The 16,015-nt window shown below is 40.6% G+C and overlaps 1 protein-coding gene across 1 annotated transcript; it reads right to left on the minus strand.

Annotated features, from left to right (window-relative positions):
• Positions 1–1,134: 1,134 nt before the first annotated feature.
• Positions 1,135–7,797, minus strand: LOC119300617 (heat shock protein 90-6, mitochondrial-like). Its single transcript, XM_037577521.1, has 20 exons — positions 7,534–7,797; positions 6,931–7,137; positions 6,766–6,839; positions 6,414–6,539; positions 6,235–6,328; positions 6,066–6,149; positions 5,811–5,954; positions 5,595–5,708; positions 5,457–5,519; positions 5,258–5,332; positions 5,029–5,133; positions 4,427–4,558; positions 4,243–4,335; positions 4,071–4,148; positions 3,740–3,994; positions 3,071–3,173; positions 2,284–2,458; positions 2,097–2,202; positions 1,822–1,911; positions 1,135–1,607 (listed from the first exon to the last, which is right to left on the minus strand). The coding sequence occupies exons 1-20, from the start codon at positions 7,675–7,677 to the stop codon at positions 1,422–1,424; spliced, it is 2,448 nt and encodes an 815-aa protein (XP_037433418.1). The 5' UTR covers positions 7,678–7,797; the 3' UTR covers positions 1,135–1,421.
• Positions 7,798–16,015: the final 8,218 nt, after the last annotated feature.

Here is a 16,015-nt window from a genome sequence, read left to right on the forward strand (position 1 = left end):
AGGTTTGCAACACCACTCTTATTGCAAACCATTCAAGTGTAGTGGTCAGTCTTTTGAAGAACAATTAGGGCTAGGGAGGTGGTTGTGGCTGCATCTGTGTGGCTGCGACGCAACTCCACGGCCTGCAGCGGCAAATGGATTTTGCAGCGACGACGACCAACGCAGATCTCTGTGGTGATGACGACGAAGACACCGGTCCCCGCCGGTGGAGACCTCCCCAACTCTATTTGCAAGCAGCAGTTAAGGGATTTTATTCTACAACAGAGGTCGTGTTTTAGAAGGAAAAAAGGTTTCGGGGTGATTGCAACAAGCCTCTTGTTGCAATAGGTTGAGTGCAACACTATCCTTGTTGCAAAGGTTGGCGCTGCTCTGACGAAGCGGGGCAACAACGAAGGTTTTTTTCTACAACAAGGGTCTCCTTTCAGAAGGAAAAGAAGCGATTAAGGGATGTTTGCAACAGGGGTCTCTTTCCATGATGCAGAGGCTGATCCTCACAAGGCATGACGGTCAATCAGTTTGTTATTATGAGTTCCATCCAATGGTCGGCGAGGCGGTTGATCTTTTCAAATCATCTCCCGGATGACGCATAGCGCTTCCAAAAGAATATTAGTCGTCAGTGAAAGGGACCCGCAGTTTGATTTTCTTTCTTTCGAACATTTTCCTTGAACTTTGGCTACACGCAGCTCATTAAACGCTCAATGCATCTGGGTAGAGGGAGTACCAAAAGTATCATATATGTATGGGACAGGGCAAGTGATCCGGCTCCCGAGCTCACCTGCTCCCTTGCATGAACAATTAAAAAATAAAAAATACTAGAAAATTTCAAAACATCTGAATTTTTTTAGCATGAAAGATGTTCAAGTGCGTGATGTTATGTCAAATTTGGTGGTGTTTAGAGTAGTTTTCAACAAAAGAAAAGCAAAATTGTGGTCTCTGCGAAACTTTACTGTCCAAACGATGAAATTTTGCATGGACATCACACATTTGAGTACCTTGGATGATAAAACATTTTATATTTTTTAAAATCTTTTTTGAATTTACTGTTCAAGCAGATGAGCCCAGGCTCATAAATGAATATTCGATACGTACCATGGTTTCTTAATACATGGCTGATATGCATTCAGGGAATAGTACTCGACTCTATGGAAGGCAGCATAAACTGAATGATCAATTACTCAATACAAAGTCTTTCGATTCGGTAGTCGAATAAGTTAAGTAGCAGGCAGCGTGTTCAAGGCCAAAATGTTCTAGTACTATTATTAGTATCACCACAACCCTATCTAGAATAAGTTCGCACGGCTCATCATACATGCCGTGTAAACCGATTCCGACATAAATAAAAAGGAACAAGCAGAGAGCTTGGGATAGCACCCGCGTATGCACTTGACATCGACCCTGATGGATTCCCACGATGCGGATTCTCACTTCTGCTGGCCAGCCTCGACGGGTTCCACCACCTCGGCTTCAAGCGGCTCAGGTTCAGAGCTACTAGGTGCAGCAGGCTGCTGGCTTGGCTGGGCAGGTTGGGGCTGCGACGCCCACTTGCCCGCCATAGCTGTGCTCATCATGTCATAGATCTTCCCGCTCAGGTCAGTTGGGTTATCAGGCTGCAACATCATAACATGGGCATTATTATTTTTATTTTGAGAAACGCACACCCTGCCCATAACAATAATTATGTGAAACAAAAGGCAAGGTTCAAAAGAAAACATGCAGTATGTTTCCTTGACTGTGGTATGAGATATACTCCCTCGGTTCCTAAAATAAGTCTTATATTTAGGAACGGAGGGAATAGATGACAAGGCATATGGGTGTACTCACCGTGAAACCGCTAGAAATCATTGAAGTTTCAAAGAGGATGTCGATTGCCTTTAGAGCTTCTGGGTCATCAGGGTTGATTCTGCACGCAGCCTGCGTTGCCAAGAACTAATCATTACAACGAACAGTGTATAGGGATCCTCTAATCAGAGATCTACCATTGAAGATTAGCTACCAGCATCCAACATATTTAATTCGTAGCAGAGTACAAGGGTTGCGTAGGCCTCTAGATCAACAGAGACAATGTGAAAGGAAATCATAAAAAAATGAACACTTACATTCAATCGCTTGATTATCTCATGCTCTGGATTTATTTCAAATACTTTCCTGGAACGCATGAAATCCAGAGAAGACGTATCACCTATAGACTGCGCCCTCATTAACCTGAGGAACAATATCAAGATATTAATGACGACTTTGTATAGCGAGTTAACCACTGAGGAAATAAGTGAAATAGAGCCCAACCTTTCCATATTGGCTGACCAACCAAACTTGGCTGCAACTAGAACACATGGTGATGAGCTGAGACGGTTGGATACATCAACTCGAGCAACCCTCTCACCCAAACGTTTCTTGATCCAGTCACAGGTTTGACTGTATTCCTGCTTCATTTCCTTTTCTCTTTCCTCATTCTTATCACCTAGGTTATATTTGCAGGCCACAATCAGAAACTAGGAGCACAGAACTACGATAAATGAATATTGTGCTCCCAATTCTGCAAAGCAATATGGAGCCTAAAATAGAAAAGGTGCCTGATAAAAGAGAACATTTTAGCTGACAATAGGCGACATCTAGTTCGCTTCACGCTTTGTCAATTATTAATGAGAAAGGTAAACTGATAAACCATGGCAATTAGTATATACGGTGAAGGGAGAAGTTCCTCATGCTCTGCAACTTCTATTCAAAATTCAACTCATCAAAAGATAAAAACATGCCTGGTACACGCAAACACTTAGCTGATTGTATAAAATCAATCTCTACTTGGTGACATCTAATTCACTTTACTTTTTGTGTTGAGCGGTCAATGACTAGAAGAGTTTCCTACAGTCTTTTAAATTATAAAGAAAAAAAAGAGTCTTACAAATTCTATTTTCTACAGCATATACACATTGGTAGGCCATTGGCCAGACCAAGAAGGATAATTCACTTTACATTAATATATACTAAGCTCCACAACTTCTGTTTTCAAAATTCAATTTAGTAAGCAGTAAAAGGATGTTAAGAAACTATGTTCTTATATTTACATGCATACCTAGGTCCAGGTCTTCCTTGCTAATATCCACGAAACTCTTATCCTTGTAGGAGTTCAGGTTTGTGAGAGACACTTCATCCATAGGGTCAATCAAAAGTAAAACCTACAAAATAAAGCACATAATAGTAAGGTTAAAACTGGCATAGAATAATTGACTTTTCTGGTAAGAAAAATAACTCTTCTCTCTTCTGCAATATAAGCAGACTAGAAGAATCATTCATTAGAGCAATGTCGTAATGTTTCACGGCATGATGCAAAAAATACACCTGTCCCACCAGGCATTAAGCATGTTTGTCTGAATAGCAAGTGAAAATATAAGAGGCCTCAACTCATGAAAAGCATGTTTGTTCAAATAGTGGACAAAAATATGTGACGTCTTAGCCAACTATCAAGGCAAAGTTTGACAGGAAAGATGCATCCCAGGACATGAGACCCAGAGGGAACATTTAAATAAAGACATAAACGAAGTTATCATCTACTCCCTCCGTTCCTAAATATAAACCTTTTTAGAGATTCCAATATGGACTACACACGGAGCAAAATGAGTGAATGTACACTCTAAAAAATCTCTATATACATCCATATTGGAATCTCTAAAAAGTCTTATATTTAGAAAACAATTTAGTATTTGTAGAAGCAATGGTCTATCATCGGTAGTTCAGTACATACCTCATAACCCATTTCATTGAGCTTCTCTAAGAAAGGAGCATTTTTGGCACTGCTCAAACTATCTCCAGCAATGTAATAAATGGCCTTCTGCTCTGGTTTCATACTCTCCACATATTCATCCAAGCTAATTAATTCCTCATTGCTTTGAGAAGAAAAGAAACGGAGCAAAGGAGCAATTCTCTTGTGATTTTCCTTGTCTTCCATGCAACCGAGCTTCAAAAATTTTCCATAGTTCTCCCAAAATGCTTCATAGTCCTACAGTAAGCCTTCAGATGAGAATGCAAATAGAAAGACCAAGAAACCATGCTACGAAGGAAATGAAAGCGCCTACATCTCTGTTTTCACTACAAGAAATGCCAAGTATCATATCAAAGGCCTTCCGCACCAATCTCTTTCTCATTATACGCACCTACACAAAAATAGAAACACAGGATAAATCAAAATTCGGGAGCTCAGTATTGAAATGCACAAAAAAAGTAGAAATACCCCCACAAAGAACTTACAATTCGACTCTCTTGAAGGATCTCACGAGAAACATTTAGTGGAAGGTCATTTGAGTCAACAACACCCTTCACAAAGCTCAGGTATCTTGGGAACTGGTGAGTCACAAATCTCAGTTATCAAATTGAAAAGTTAAAAGTTTTACAAAGAACCATGAAGAGACAGCCAAGCAAGTATCAAGCATACCAGTTCTCCATCGAAGTCATCTGATATGAACACCCGCTTGACATAAAGCCTGATATTTTTAGTCTTCCTATCAGTTATGTCCTCTTTCTTTGTAGCAGGCACATACAGAATTGACCTGAATTCTACTTCACCCTGCATCAAATTTGATCAAGAACAGTTTACTTGAATGTGAGTTGTGAAGATCCTTATCAGGCTAGTTCACCCTGCATCACATTACCAATCACACTACCATTTTCACGAGTTTATAATTGCCTATCAGAAGACTATGTTACAGAAATAGCAGTGCAACTATAATGTCAAATAACATCCATGTGGGTAGCTGAATTTTCGCAATTACATGCTACAAAATTATGACCTTTTTCTATATATTTTTTGGCATATCTCTTTCAACAAAGACATGGTTCATAGATGAATACTTCTGCAATGTGGTTGGTTTGCAATTGGAGTATGTAAAAAATGAAAAAATTTAAGTAGCATTTGTTGATCAACTGTGTATTATTTAGATTGCACATATTATCTAGGCAAAAGCAATTGCAGATATCATGTGATATACCAACCATGTGTTGAATTAACAAAAGCAACAGAAAGGCAAAGGAATCTACCTCTGTAGTGAAGTGTGAGGAGGCCAAGGGATCCAAATACTCGTTGAAGGTCTTCTTGTAAAATTCATTGTACTCCTCAGTTGATACCTCCTTAGGAGTCCGAAGCTGGCAACAACACAACAACGGGAATAATTTCAGGCTCTCTCAGAAGAAAAATTGGAAGTGAAAAAACGTAGTTATCATTTATCAACAAGACAAGCAGCACAATAAACAGTCCCAAAGTTCTCACCCAAATAGGTTGTGTTTCATTCGTAAGCTCCCAGTCCCAATACTTCTCCACAACGGTTTTTGTCTTTTTCTTAACCTGTTAACATCGCAATATTAGAAATTATCAACATGTAAGAATGAAGCACAATTTGGGCAACTGAATATGGCTCAAAGGAAAGCAGTGCAAAATGACTTTTTTTTACGGTTTATTACAATGTTACCTCTTTTTTGGGTTCACCATCACCTTCTGTTTTAGCTTCAGCAGGATCCTCGTCAACCTCAACCTAGAAAATCAATGAATGTCTTGCATAAGCAAGGTTCCACTTTAATAACCACAGGGAGCTAGAAGTATTAGTCACCTCTTTTGTGAAGCCCTTCTCTTGCCAAGTGTAAATTGGGAAGGAAACAAACTGAGAGTAATTCTTCAGAAGTTTTTGGATCCTCTCAGGGTGAGCAAAACCCTTGTCATCACGCTGCATAGTACATATTTCAAATGGGGCGCACAGTAAAAATTTAAATTGTAAAATAAAAGCAAAGGCTTTGTTGTTGTTGTTGTAAAATAAAAGCAAACAGACCTTCAGGTAAAGTGTAAGACAAGTTCCCCTAGGAATGAGCTTCTCTGGATCTTTCTCTTCTCGAATGGTGTAGGAATTAGATTCTGCTTCTGCTTCCCAAACATATTGTTTTTCTGATTTTGGGCTCTTTGTTGACACAGCAACCTAATACACAGAGTAGCAGAAAAATACAGGAAAAGATGTTCAGCAAAAGAAAAAGAAACACTATCTCACAACCAGAGTGTTAAATACAACCATGATAACATAACACAGTACCTTGTCTGAAACAAGAAATGCTGAATAGAAACCAACACCAAATTGGCCAATCAAGTTGCTATCAACATTAGCTTCCTGGCTCTCCTGTTATACAATAAGCATAAGTCATAAATATAAAAGGATTTGGAAGATAGACAAGAGGAGAATGGGATCTGCAATTAGATCACACCTTTAATGTCTTCAGGAATTTGGCAGTTCCACTGCTTGCGATAGTTCCAAGAGAATCAACAAGTTCTTGCCTCGTCATACCAATCCCAGAATCACTGGAAAGAAAGAGCAGGTCATGATGCAAATCATTTCCCAATAAGAAAATATACAGCTGGTCACCAGCAAGTAACATGTGCTTACATAATCGTTATTATTCCATTGTCCTTGTCTGTTTGGATGCGAATGTCAAGTTCAGGGCCATCCTTAAGAAGATCAGGATCAGTGACACTCAGATAGCGCAATTTGTCAAGTGCATCACTTGCGTTGCTGCAGGTACAAGTAAGAAAAGGAAGGCGAAATTAGGCTGAGCAACTAGACTAAAGTTTTGTGGCACTCATTAAGCCCTGATTGGGACAAACAATTGCCAAAATGAAGTTAATGCAATATCATGGCGAGGAACAAGTGTCAATAAACACAACAAATAAAGAGTGAATTTGGAGATAACTACTGCTATTTTAAAAAATAACAATATATGTTCTGAATTGTTGCCCACCTGACCAGCTCCCGGAGAAACACTTCCTTGTTGCTATACAAGCTGTGCACAATCAAATCCATGAGCCTATTGACCTGCCGAGCACAAATTGTTCCCCATCATATTCGTGATACGAACATTGGTAAAGATTAGCACGAATCCATACAAAAAGAAAATCATAGGTACCTCAGCCTGATACTCGAACTTCTCGGCAGGTGGCGCGTCAGATGAATCAACTGCTGCAGCACTCGATTCATACCGTCTCCCAACAAGGGCACTCTCCCTCAGCTTGAGGGACGACAAGCTTTCAGCTCCATTAAGCTTGGGAGCCGCAAGCACAGAGAGCAACCTCTTCCCTCCAAGCCGAGAGAGACCAGGGTCTGGGTTTGTCACCTGAAATTGAGACGGCACGGCAAATATCACAAAGCCGCTAGCGTTGTAGAGTAATGCACCAATAAATCATCCGAAGAAGAAAATCACATCAGACCTAGCAATTGCACATTTCTTCTCGGAATAAAATACTATCAGCAATCGGTACACAAATGACATACTGAACAGGAAATCAGATCAACGCCAAACCTCAACTCACTCACAAACACAAATTAATACATAACCCATCAATTAATCAAAACACAGCCCCCAATTTGGGGGCAATGACTAATTCGCAACACATAATGTAAAAACACGCACCGATTCAAGCTCACCGCGAGCTCCTACTTTGCAATCAACCAAACAGGAAACAGCGGAGTACACTACGTACCATACAGTCAATCAATGTCACATACGTACCGAACGCGGCGGGGCCGAGGGGGAGAGGGAGGGGGAGGAGGAGGCGGCGGCGGCGGCGGCGGCGTCTCCGGAGACCGCGAAGGCGGCGGCGTGGCGGCGGGCGGCGGCGCCGGCGCAGAGGGATCGCCTCGAGGCCCCGAGCATCTCCGCTGCGCTCTGCTGGTTCTCCTCCCAGGCGAGGGCGAGAGATGTGGGCTGGAGGCGCGCTTGCGCAGGTGGGCTGACCGAGGAAAACGACGGTGCGAGGGTTTTGGAAGAGGGGTTGGGTAGGGTTTTGTGGGCAACCAGAGGCAGAGGGGATGAGGCGTATAAATGGGGTGCGCCTTGCGGATCAAGAAGGAGGGAGTGCGCTTCGCTGGCACCGTGGTCCCGGGCTGTCGGTGAGAGAGTGGGGAAGGGGGCTTGGGTTTGCTCGGTGGTGTTAGCGTTTTGGGAGAAGGTTCTGGAGCAGGGGCCCGGAGTAATGCCATGTGCACCGGTGTGGATAGTCTGTGTATCATACAAGGAGGTTGACATGTGGGGCCAGTGGGTGCATGGTTGTGGGTGGTCCACGACCAGGTGGGCACTTTGCTTTGCCGCGTCCGTTCTCCGTGCAGAAATTTCCAGCCTCCCGAGATGGTCCACTTGTTTCTGACCTGCTACGCCAATTAACTCTGGTCACAACGAGGAGGAATTTAGCAGTAATATCACACACTCTAATACAACTTTGTTTATGTGTTACATATTTAATAAAGAGAGAGGTGCTTGTGGTAACTAGCTAAGTTACTGGAACATTACACACTCCAAAAACAATGAGTCTATAACATAATAAATACATTGTTGCATGACACTACATAGATATTCCTACTCACTGTGGAGGTAGTAACATAGTCTAGGGAAGTGTGTAAGTTACTAGACTATGTTCTTGCCCATTGTGACCAGCCTCACAAGGCTAGGCCTACAACCAAACGCTTTCTTTTTACATCAGCCTGGCCAGGCATGAAATTTCTAGCATCGACGTCCACACCAGGCACCCGTGAAACTCCAGGCATGAGGGTGAGGACGTGAACCAAACTAGCCCTTGAACACCGTTGACAAGAGGGTTCCAGAAACGTGAATGGTTGAGATGGTTAGGTGGACAGTGGTATCCCCAATCCAGCAGAGTTCAAATCCTGGTGCTCGCATTATTCCTGGATTTATTTCAGGATTTCCGGCGATGCGCTTTTAGTGGGAGGAGACGTTCCCGTCGACGACGAGGCGCCTACAGCGACTTCGTAAATCTCAAGATGATATTCCGGCTCAGTCTCTCGGAGGTGCTCATAGGGGTATGGTGTGCGTGTGTGCGTTCATAGGGATGAGTGTATGCGCGTGTATATGAGCACTTATGTCTGTACTGATGCTCAAAAAAAAGAGGGTTCTAAAAACCAGGGTTGCCATGAGGGCGGGGCTTGCATACTCCCTCCCTCGTGCTCTCAACCTTGCTCCTACAACACATTCTACATCCAACGGGCTCTTCAATTTTGTTTCCGCCTTTCTTTTCTTTCGATCTCCACTACTTGGCAAACTCATACGAAAGGGGAAAGAAGGAAATATGTGTGAAGGAGAGAAGGAAATACCGGGGTGTCTAGTTTTCTTTGATTAAAGAAATATACGCGAAAAATTGTTGGATGTAAAATGTATGGTAGAAAGCATGGAAGGGACGAGGGAGGGGGCATGCAAACTCCATCTTGTTTAGCCGTTTAATTCTTAAATAATTTGAGGCAAAAGACAGTTTTATTTTGATGTAATAAAGTTGCAGCCTACTGGTACAAACTTAGAAGTGTCATCTCAAACATAGAGCAACCAACAAGCGGTGCTACCTCCAGAACGATCGATATTAGCTTGACTATCAGTTATCATATTTTGATCACCGGCTAACTTGCTAGGAGATGCATGATCTCAGCCAGGTGTCAAAAAGCAGATCGATCGAGAGAGTCATATGTCAAAGCAACAAATGACAGAAGCATGGGTCGAGAGAGTCGTTTTTCTTTCGATGAAAGGGTCAATCCTTCCGAATTTCTTCCCAAAGTTTAGAAGCATGCGGCCATGTGATAAGGGCATGATACGAAACCCCAATCTCCAACCCACATATTTGAAAAATGGTGCTTGCACTGATTGGTGGCCAACGCACCCATGATTGTTTTCCAAGCCATAGCTCTTTATGTGGCACCTTGGCTTGCAGGATCAAATTCCAAAAAGATTGATCTCCACTTGGATAAAAGCTACTTGCTTCAGGGGAAATGATGTGCATGTTCTTCCATAGCCAACTATGTGCTTTTTACCGGGAACCATACAATGAAATCCTTTTGGAGCATATACTACGTATGAATTTTTCAGCACCGCCTGAACATCAATAGAATGGAATCTTAGTTGACAAAATCAACCCTCCATGCTCCATTTTCATCTAAGAAATCAAAGCCCTGATTTATGTGGCAGCGTGCTTTCAAAGAGAATGTGCACAAGGAATGGCTTCTTGAAATCAACGAATCTCTCCATACTCTGGTCGAGCGGCCATTGTTGACCCGCCAAAGCATACCATGTTTCACCAGTTTGAATCCATGTTCAATATTGTGCCACACTACTGATGTGTTCCCCAGTAAAAATAGTATCCACCAGATTTCCAAAGAGGTAGTATTTTGCCCGAAGGAGCCTTGCCATGAGACTATTGGGATTCTCAATTAATATCCAAGCTTGCTTAGCCATGAGGGTGTTGGAAATATGCCCTAGAGGCAATAATAAAGTTACTATTATCATATTTCCTTGCTCTTAATAAATTTTTATTATCCATGCTAGAATTGTATTGACCGAAAGCTTAAACACATGCCTGGATATATAAACAGACACGGTGTCCCTGGTGAGCCTCTACTAGACTAGCTCGTTGATTAAAGATGGTTAAGGTTTCCTGACCATAGACATTACTTGTCTTTTAATAATGGGATCACATCATTAGGAGAATGATGTGATGGACAGACCCAATCGTAAGCTTAGCATCTAATCATATCACTTAGTTTAATTGCTACAACTTTCTTCATGTCAAGTATCTGCTCCTTAGACCATGAGATCATGCCACTCCCTAATACCGGAAGAATACCTTGTGCATATCAAAGTCACTTCATAACTGGGTGATGCTACTTCCTGAGCTTGCATTGGTTTTCCCTTGAAGAGGAAAGGGTGATGCAGCAAAGTAGAGATAAGTATTTCCCTCAGTTAAGAACCAAGGTATCAATCCAGTAGGAGAAGAAAGCGCAAATCACCAATACCTGCACAAACAATCAAACATTTGCGCCCAACGCGATAAAGGGGTTGTCAATCCCTTCACGGTCACTTGCAAAGGTGAGATTTGATAGAGATGAATAAAATTAAACAAAAGATAACTAAATATTTTCGTGTTTTTTTGGTTTATAGATCTAAAAATAAAAAATTGCAAAATAATAGATCGGAAACTAATATGATTGAAAATAGACCCGGGGGCATAGGTTTCACTAGAGGTTTCTCTCTTGAAGGCAAATAATACAGTGGGTGAACAAATTACTGTTGAGCAATTGATAGAAAAGCGCAAAGTTATAACAATATCCAAGGCAATGTTTATGTAATATAGGCATCACGTCTGTGTCAAGTAGACCGACTCCTGCCTGCATCTACTACTATTACTGCACACATCGGCCGACTCCTGCCTGCATCTAGAGTATTAAGTTCATGAATAACAGAGTAACGCTTTAAGTAAGATGACATGATGTAGAGGAATAACTCAAGCAGTATGATGTAAACCCCATCTTTGTATCCTCGATGGCAACGATACAATATGTGTCTCGCTACCCATAATTTGTCACTGGGTGAGGACACCGCAAGATTGAACCCAAAGCTAAGCACTTCTCTCATTGCAAGAAAAACCAATCTAGTCGGCCAAACTAAACCGATAGTTCGAAGAGAATTACAAACATATCACATCATGCATATAAGAATTCAGAGAAGATTCAAATAATATTCATATATAATCTGACCATAAATCAACAATTCATCGGATCTCGACAAACACACCACAAAAGAAGATTGCATCGGATAGATCTCAAAGAACATTGAGGAGAACATGGTATTGAGAATCAAGGAGAGAGAAGAAGCCATCTAGCTACTAGCTATGGACCCGTAGGTCTGAGGTAAACTACTCACGCTTCATCGGAAGGGCAATGGAGTTGATGTAGATGTCCTCCGTGATCGAATCCCCCTCCGACAGGATGCCGGAAAAGGCCCCAAGATGGGATCTCACGGGAACAGAAGGTTGCGACGGTGGAAAAGTGTTTCCGTGGATGCTTCTGGTGTTTCTAGAATATATGTGAATATATAGGGCCAAGGGCTAGGTCAGAGGAATCCCGAGGGGGTGGCAAGGTAACCCCCCCTAGGGTGCGCCCTCCACCCTTGCCGCCGCCTCATGGCTCTTCTGACTTGCACTCCAAGTCTCCTGGGTGTCTTTTGGTCCAAGAAAAATCATCGCAAAAAATTTATTCTGTTTGGACTCCGTTTGATATTCCTTTTCTGCGAAGCTCAAAAACAAGGAAAAACAGAAAGTGGCACTTGGCTCTAGGTTAATAGGTTAGTCCCCAAAATAATATAGAATAGCATATTACTGTATATAAAACATCCAAAATAGATAATATAATAGCATGGGACAATAAAAATTTATAGATACGTTGGAGACGTATCAAGCATCCCCAAGCTTAATTCTTGCCCGTCCTCGAGTAGGTAAATGATAAAAATAGAAAATTTTGATGTGGAATACTACCTAACATATTTATCCATGTAATTTTCTTTATTGTGGCATGAATGTTCAGATCCATAAGATTCAAAAACAAAAGTTTAATACTGACATAAAAACAATAATACTTCAAGCATAAACAAGGCCAAAGAAAGTTATCCCTACAAAATCATATAGTCTCGCTATGCTCTATCTTCATCACACAAAGTATTAAATCATGCACAACCCCGATGACAAGCCAAGCAATTGTTTCATACTTTTGATGTTCTCAAACTTTTTCAACTTTATGCAATACATGAGCGTGATCCATGGACATGGCACTATAGGTCGAATAGAATATGGTGGTTGTGGAGAAGACAAAAAGGAAGGAGATAGTCTCACATCAACTAGGCGTATCAACGGGCTATGGAGATGCCCATCAATAGATATCAATATGAGTGGGTAGGGATTGCCATGCAACGGATGCACTAGAGCTATAAGTGTATGAAAACTCAAAAAGAAACTAAGTGGGTATTTATCCAACTTGCTTTCTCACGAAGACCTGGGGCAATTTGAGGAAGCCCATAATTGGAATATACAAGCCAAGTTCTATAATGAAAAATTCGCACTAGTATATGAAAGTGACAACATAGGAGATTCTCTATCATGAAGATCATGGTGCTACTTTGAAGCACAAGTGTGGAAAAAGGATAGTAACATTGTCCCTTCTCTCTTTTATTTTTTTGTGTGGGCTTCTTTGGCCTCTTTTATTTTTTTGTAAAGTCCGAAGACTCATCCCAACTTGTGAGGGAATCATAGCTTCCATCATCCTTTCCTCACATGGGACAATGCTCTAATAATGATGATCATCACACTTTTATTTACTTACAACTCAAGAATTACAACTCGATACTTAGAACAAAATATGACTCTATATGAATGCCTCCGGCGGTGTACTGGGATGTGCAATGGCTATGGAAATACCATAATAGGTAGGTATGGTGACTTTTTGAGGAAGGTATATGGTTGGTGTAAGGTACCGGCGAAAGTTGCATGATACTAGAAGCAATGGTGGAAGGGTGAGAGTACGTATAATCCATGGAATCAACATTAGTCATAAAGAACTCACATACTTATTGCAAAAATCTATTAGGCATCAAAACAAAGTACTACACGCATGCTCCTAGGGGGATAGATTGGTAGGAAAAGACCATCGCTCGTCGCCGACCGCCACTCATAAGGAAGACAATCAATAAATAAATCATGCTCCGACTTCATCACATAACGGTTCACCATATGTGCATGCCACGAGAATCACAAACTTTAACACAAGTATTTCTCCAATCCACAATTACTCACTAGCATGACTCTAATATCACCATCTTTATATCTCAAAACAATCATAAAGAATCAAACTTCTCCTAGTATTCAATGCACTTTATATGAAAGTTTTTATTATATCCCTCTTGGATGCCTATCATATTAGAACTAAATTCATAACCAAAGCAAATTACCATGCTGTTTAGAGATACTCTCAAAATAATATAAGTGAAGCATGAGAGTTCAACAATTTCTATAAACTAAAACCACCACCGTGCTCTAAAAAGATATAAGTGAAGCACTAGAGCAAAATTGCCTAGCTCAAAAGATATAAGTGAAGCACATAGAGTATTCTAATAAATCATGATTCATGTGTGTTTCTCTGAAAAGGTGTGTACAGCAAGGATGATTGTGGCAAACTAAAAAAGCAAAAACGCGTATCATACAAGACGCTCCAAGCAAAACATATGTCATGTGGTGAATAAAAATATAGCCTCAAGTAAAGTTACCGATAGATGAAGACGAACGAGGGGATGCCTTCCGGGGCATCCCCAAGCTTAGGCTCTTGGTTGTCCTTGAATATTACCTTGGGGTGACTTGGGCATCCCCAAGCTTAGGCTCTTGCCACTCCTTATTCCATGGTCCATAAGATCTTTACCCAAAACTTGAAAACTTCACAACACAAAACTCAATAAAAAATCTCATGAGATAAGTTACTGTTGTGAACTCATTCTTTATTTATATTGGTGTAATATGTACTATATCCCAACTTCTCCATGGTTCATACCCCCCGATACTACCCATAGATTCATCAAAATAAGCAAACAACACAAACAAAACAGAATATGTCAAAAATAGAACAGTCTGTAGCAATCTGTAACTCTCAAATACTTATGTAACTCCAAAAATTCTGAAAAATTAGGAAAACATAGGCAATTTGTATATTGATCTTCTGCAAAAATAATCAGTATTTTATCATGCCACTGCTAAAAATCAAAATTGTTTTCCTGAGCGCAAAAGTTACTGTTTTCAGCAAGATCAAATCAACTATCACCATAAGCTATCGCAAAGGTCTTACTTGGCAAAAACACTAATTAAAACATAAAAACACATCTAACCAGAGGCTAGATGAATTATTTATTGCAAAAGGGGACCAAAAAAAGGAAGAACAAAAATAAAATCGGGTTGCCTCCCAACAAGCGCTATTGTTTAACGCCCTTAGCTAGGCATAAAAACATAGATTTAGGTATTGTCATCTTTGGTGTGCAATCCATAAGTAGCTCTCATAATAGATTCATATGGCAACTTAATTTTCTTTCTAGGAAAGTGTTGCATGCCCTTCCTTAACAGAAATTGAAATCTAATGTTTCCTCTGTCATATCAATATTTGCACCAATCGTTCTAAGGAAAGGTCTACCAAGAATAATAGGACATGTAGGATTGCAATCTATATCAAGAACAATGAAATCTACGGGCACATAATTCCTATTTGCAACCATAAGAACATCATTAATCCTTCCCATAGGTTTCTTAATAGTGGAATATGCAATATGCAAATTGAAAGAACAATCATCAAATTCATTGAAACCTAACACATCACATAAAGTTTTTGGAATCGTGGAAACGCGAGCACCCAAATCACACAAAGCATGGCACTCATAATCTTTGATCTTAATCTTAATAGTAGGTTCCCACTCATCATAAAGTTTTATAGGAATAGAAACTTCCAATTCAAACTTTTCTTCAAAAGATTTCATCACAACATCAACAATATGGTTAGTAAAAGCTTTATTTTGATTATAAGCATGAGGAGAATTCAACATGGATTGCAACAAGGAAATACAATCGATTAAGAACAATTATCATAATTAAATTCCTTGAAATCCAAAAGAGTGGGTTCATTGCTACTTAAAGTTTTGACCTCTCCAATCCCACTTTTATCAATTTTTGTATCAAGATCTATACACTCCAAATCATTGGGATGCCTTCTAGCTAAAGTTGACTCATCTCCAGTCCCATCTTTATCAATATTGATATTGGAAAACAAAGATTCAATAGGATTCACATCAATCACTTTAAGATCTTCATCATTATTTTTCACAAAAACTAGAAGAACATGCTTTTACAAACCAATCTCGCTTAGCACGCATCTTAGCGGTTCTTTCTTTACCACTGGTGCGCGTCGGTGCTATACAAAGGGTTTTAACCCCTTCCCATGACGACATTTGGAACTGTCGCCAAGTGAGTGTGAGGGATAGGGGGGTCGTTCCCACACGACCCAGAAACCGTTGGGGATAGGGGGCCTTGGTGCATACAGTTGTCCCTATATATCCGTTTCCGATATCTCAAATATCCCAAAAGTTTCATCCTTGCTGCTCGTTTGTGCTCGCATTGCCATCGCAGTCGGAGTTTTGT

Source organism: Triticum dicoccoides, chromosome 5A, assembly GCF_002162155.2.
Source record: "Triticum dicoccoides isolate Atlit2015 ecotype Zavitan chromosome 5A, WEW_v2.0, whole genome shotgun sequence".
Classification (NCBI taxonomy): domain Eukaryota; kingdom Viridiplantae; phylum Streptophyta; class Magnoliopsida; order Poales; family Poaceae; genus Triticum; species Triticum dicoccoides.

What these genes read in the sequence shown, in the direction of transcription:
- LOC119300617 (XM_037577521.1), bottom strand. Translation starts at nt 7,677, where the DNA reads ATGCTCGGGGCCTCGAGGCGATCCCTCTGCGCCGGCGCCGCCGCCCGC. An exon ending in TCCTTCAAGAGAGTCGAATT is followed by an intron (nt 4,149 to 4,242) that starts GTAAGTTCTTTG and finishes ATTTTTGTGTAG; the next exon opens with GTGCGTATAATGAGAAAGAG. An exon ending in TGATTTCTAGCGGTTTCACG is followed by an intron (nt 1,608 to 1,821) that starts GTGAGTACACCC and finishes ATGATGTTGCAG; the next exon opens with CCTGATAACCCAACTGACCT.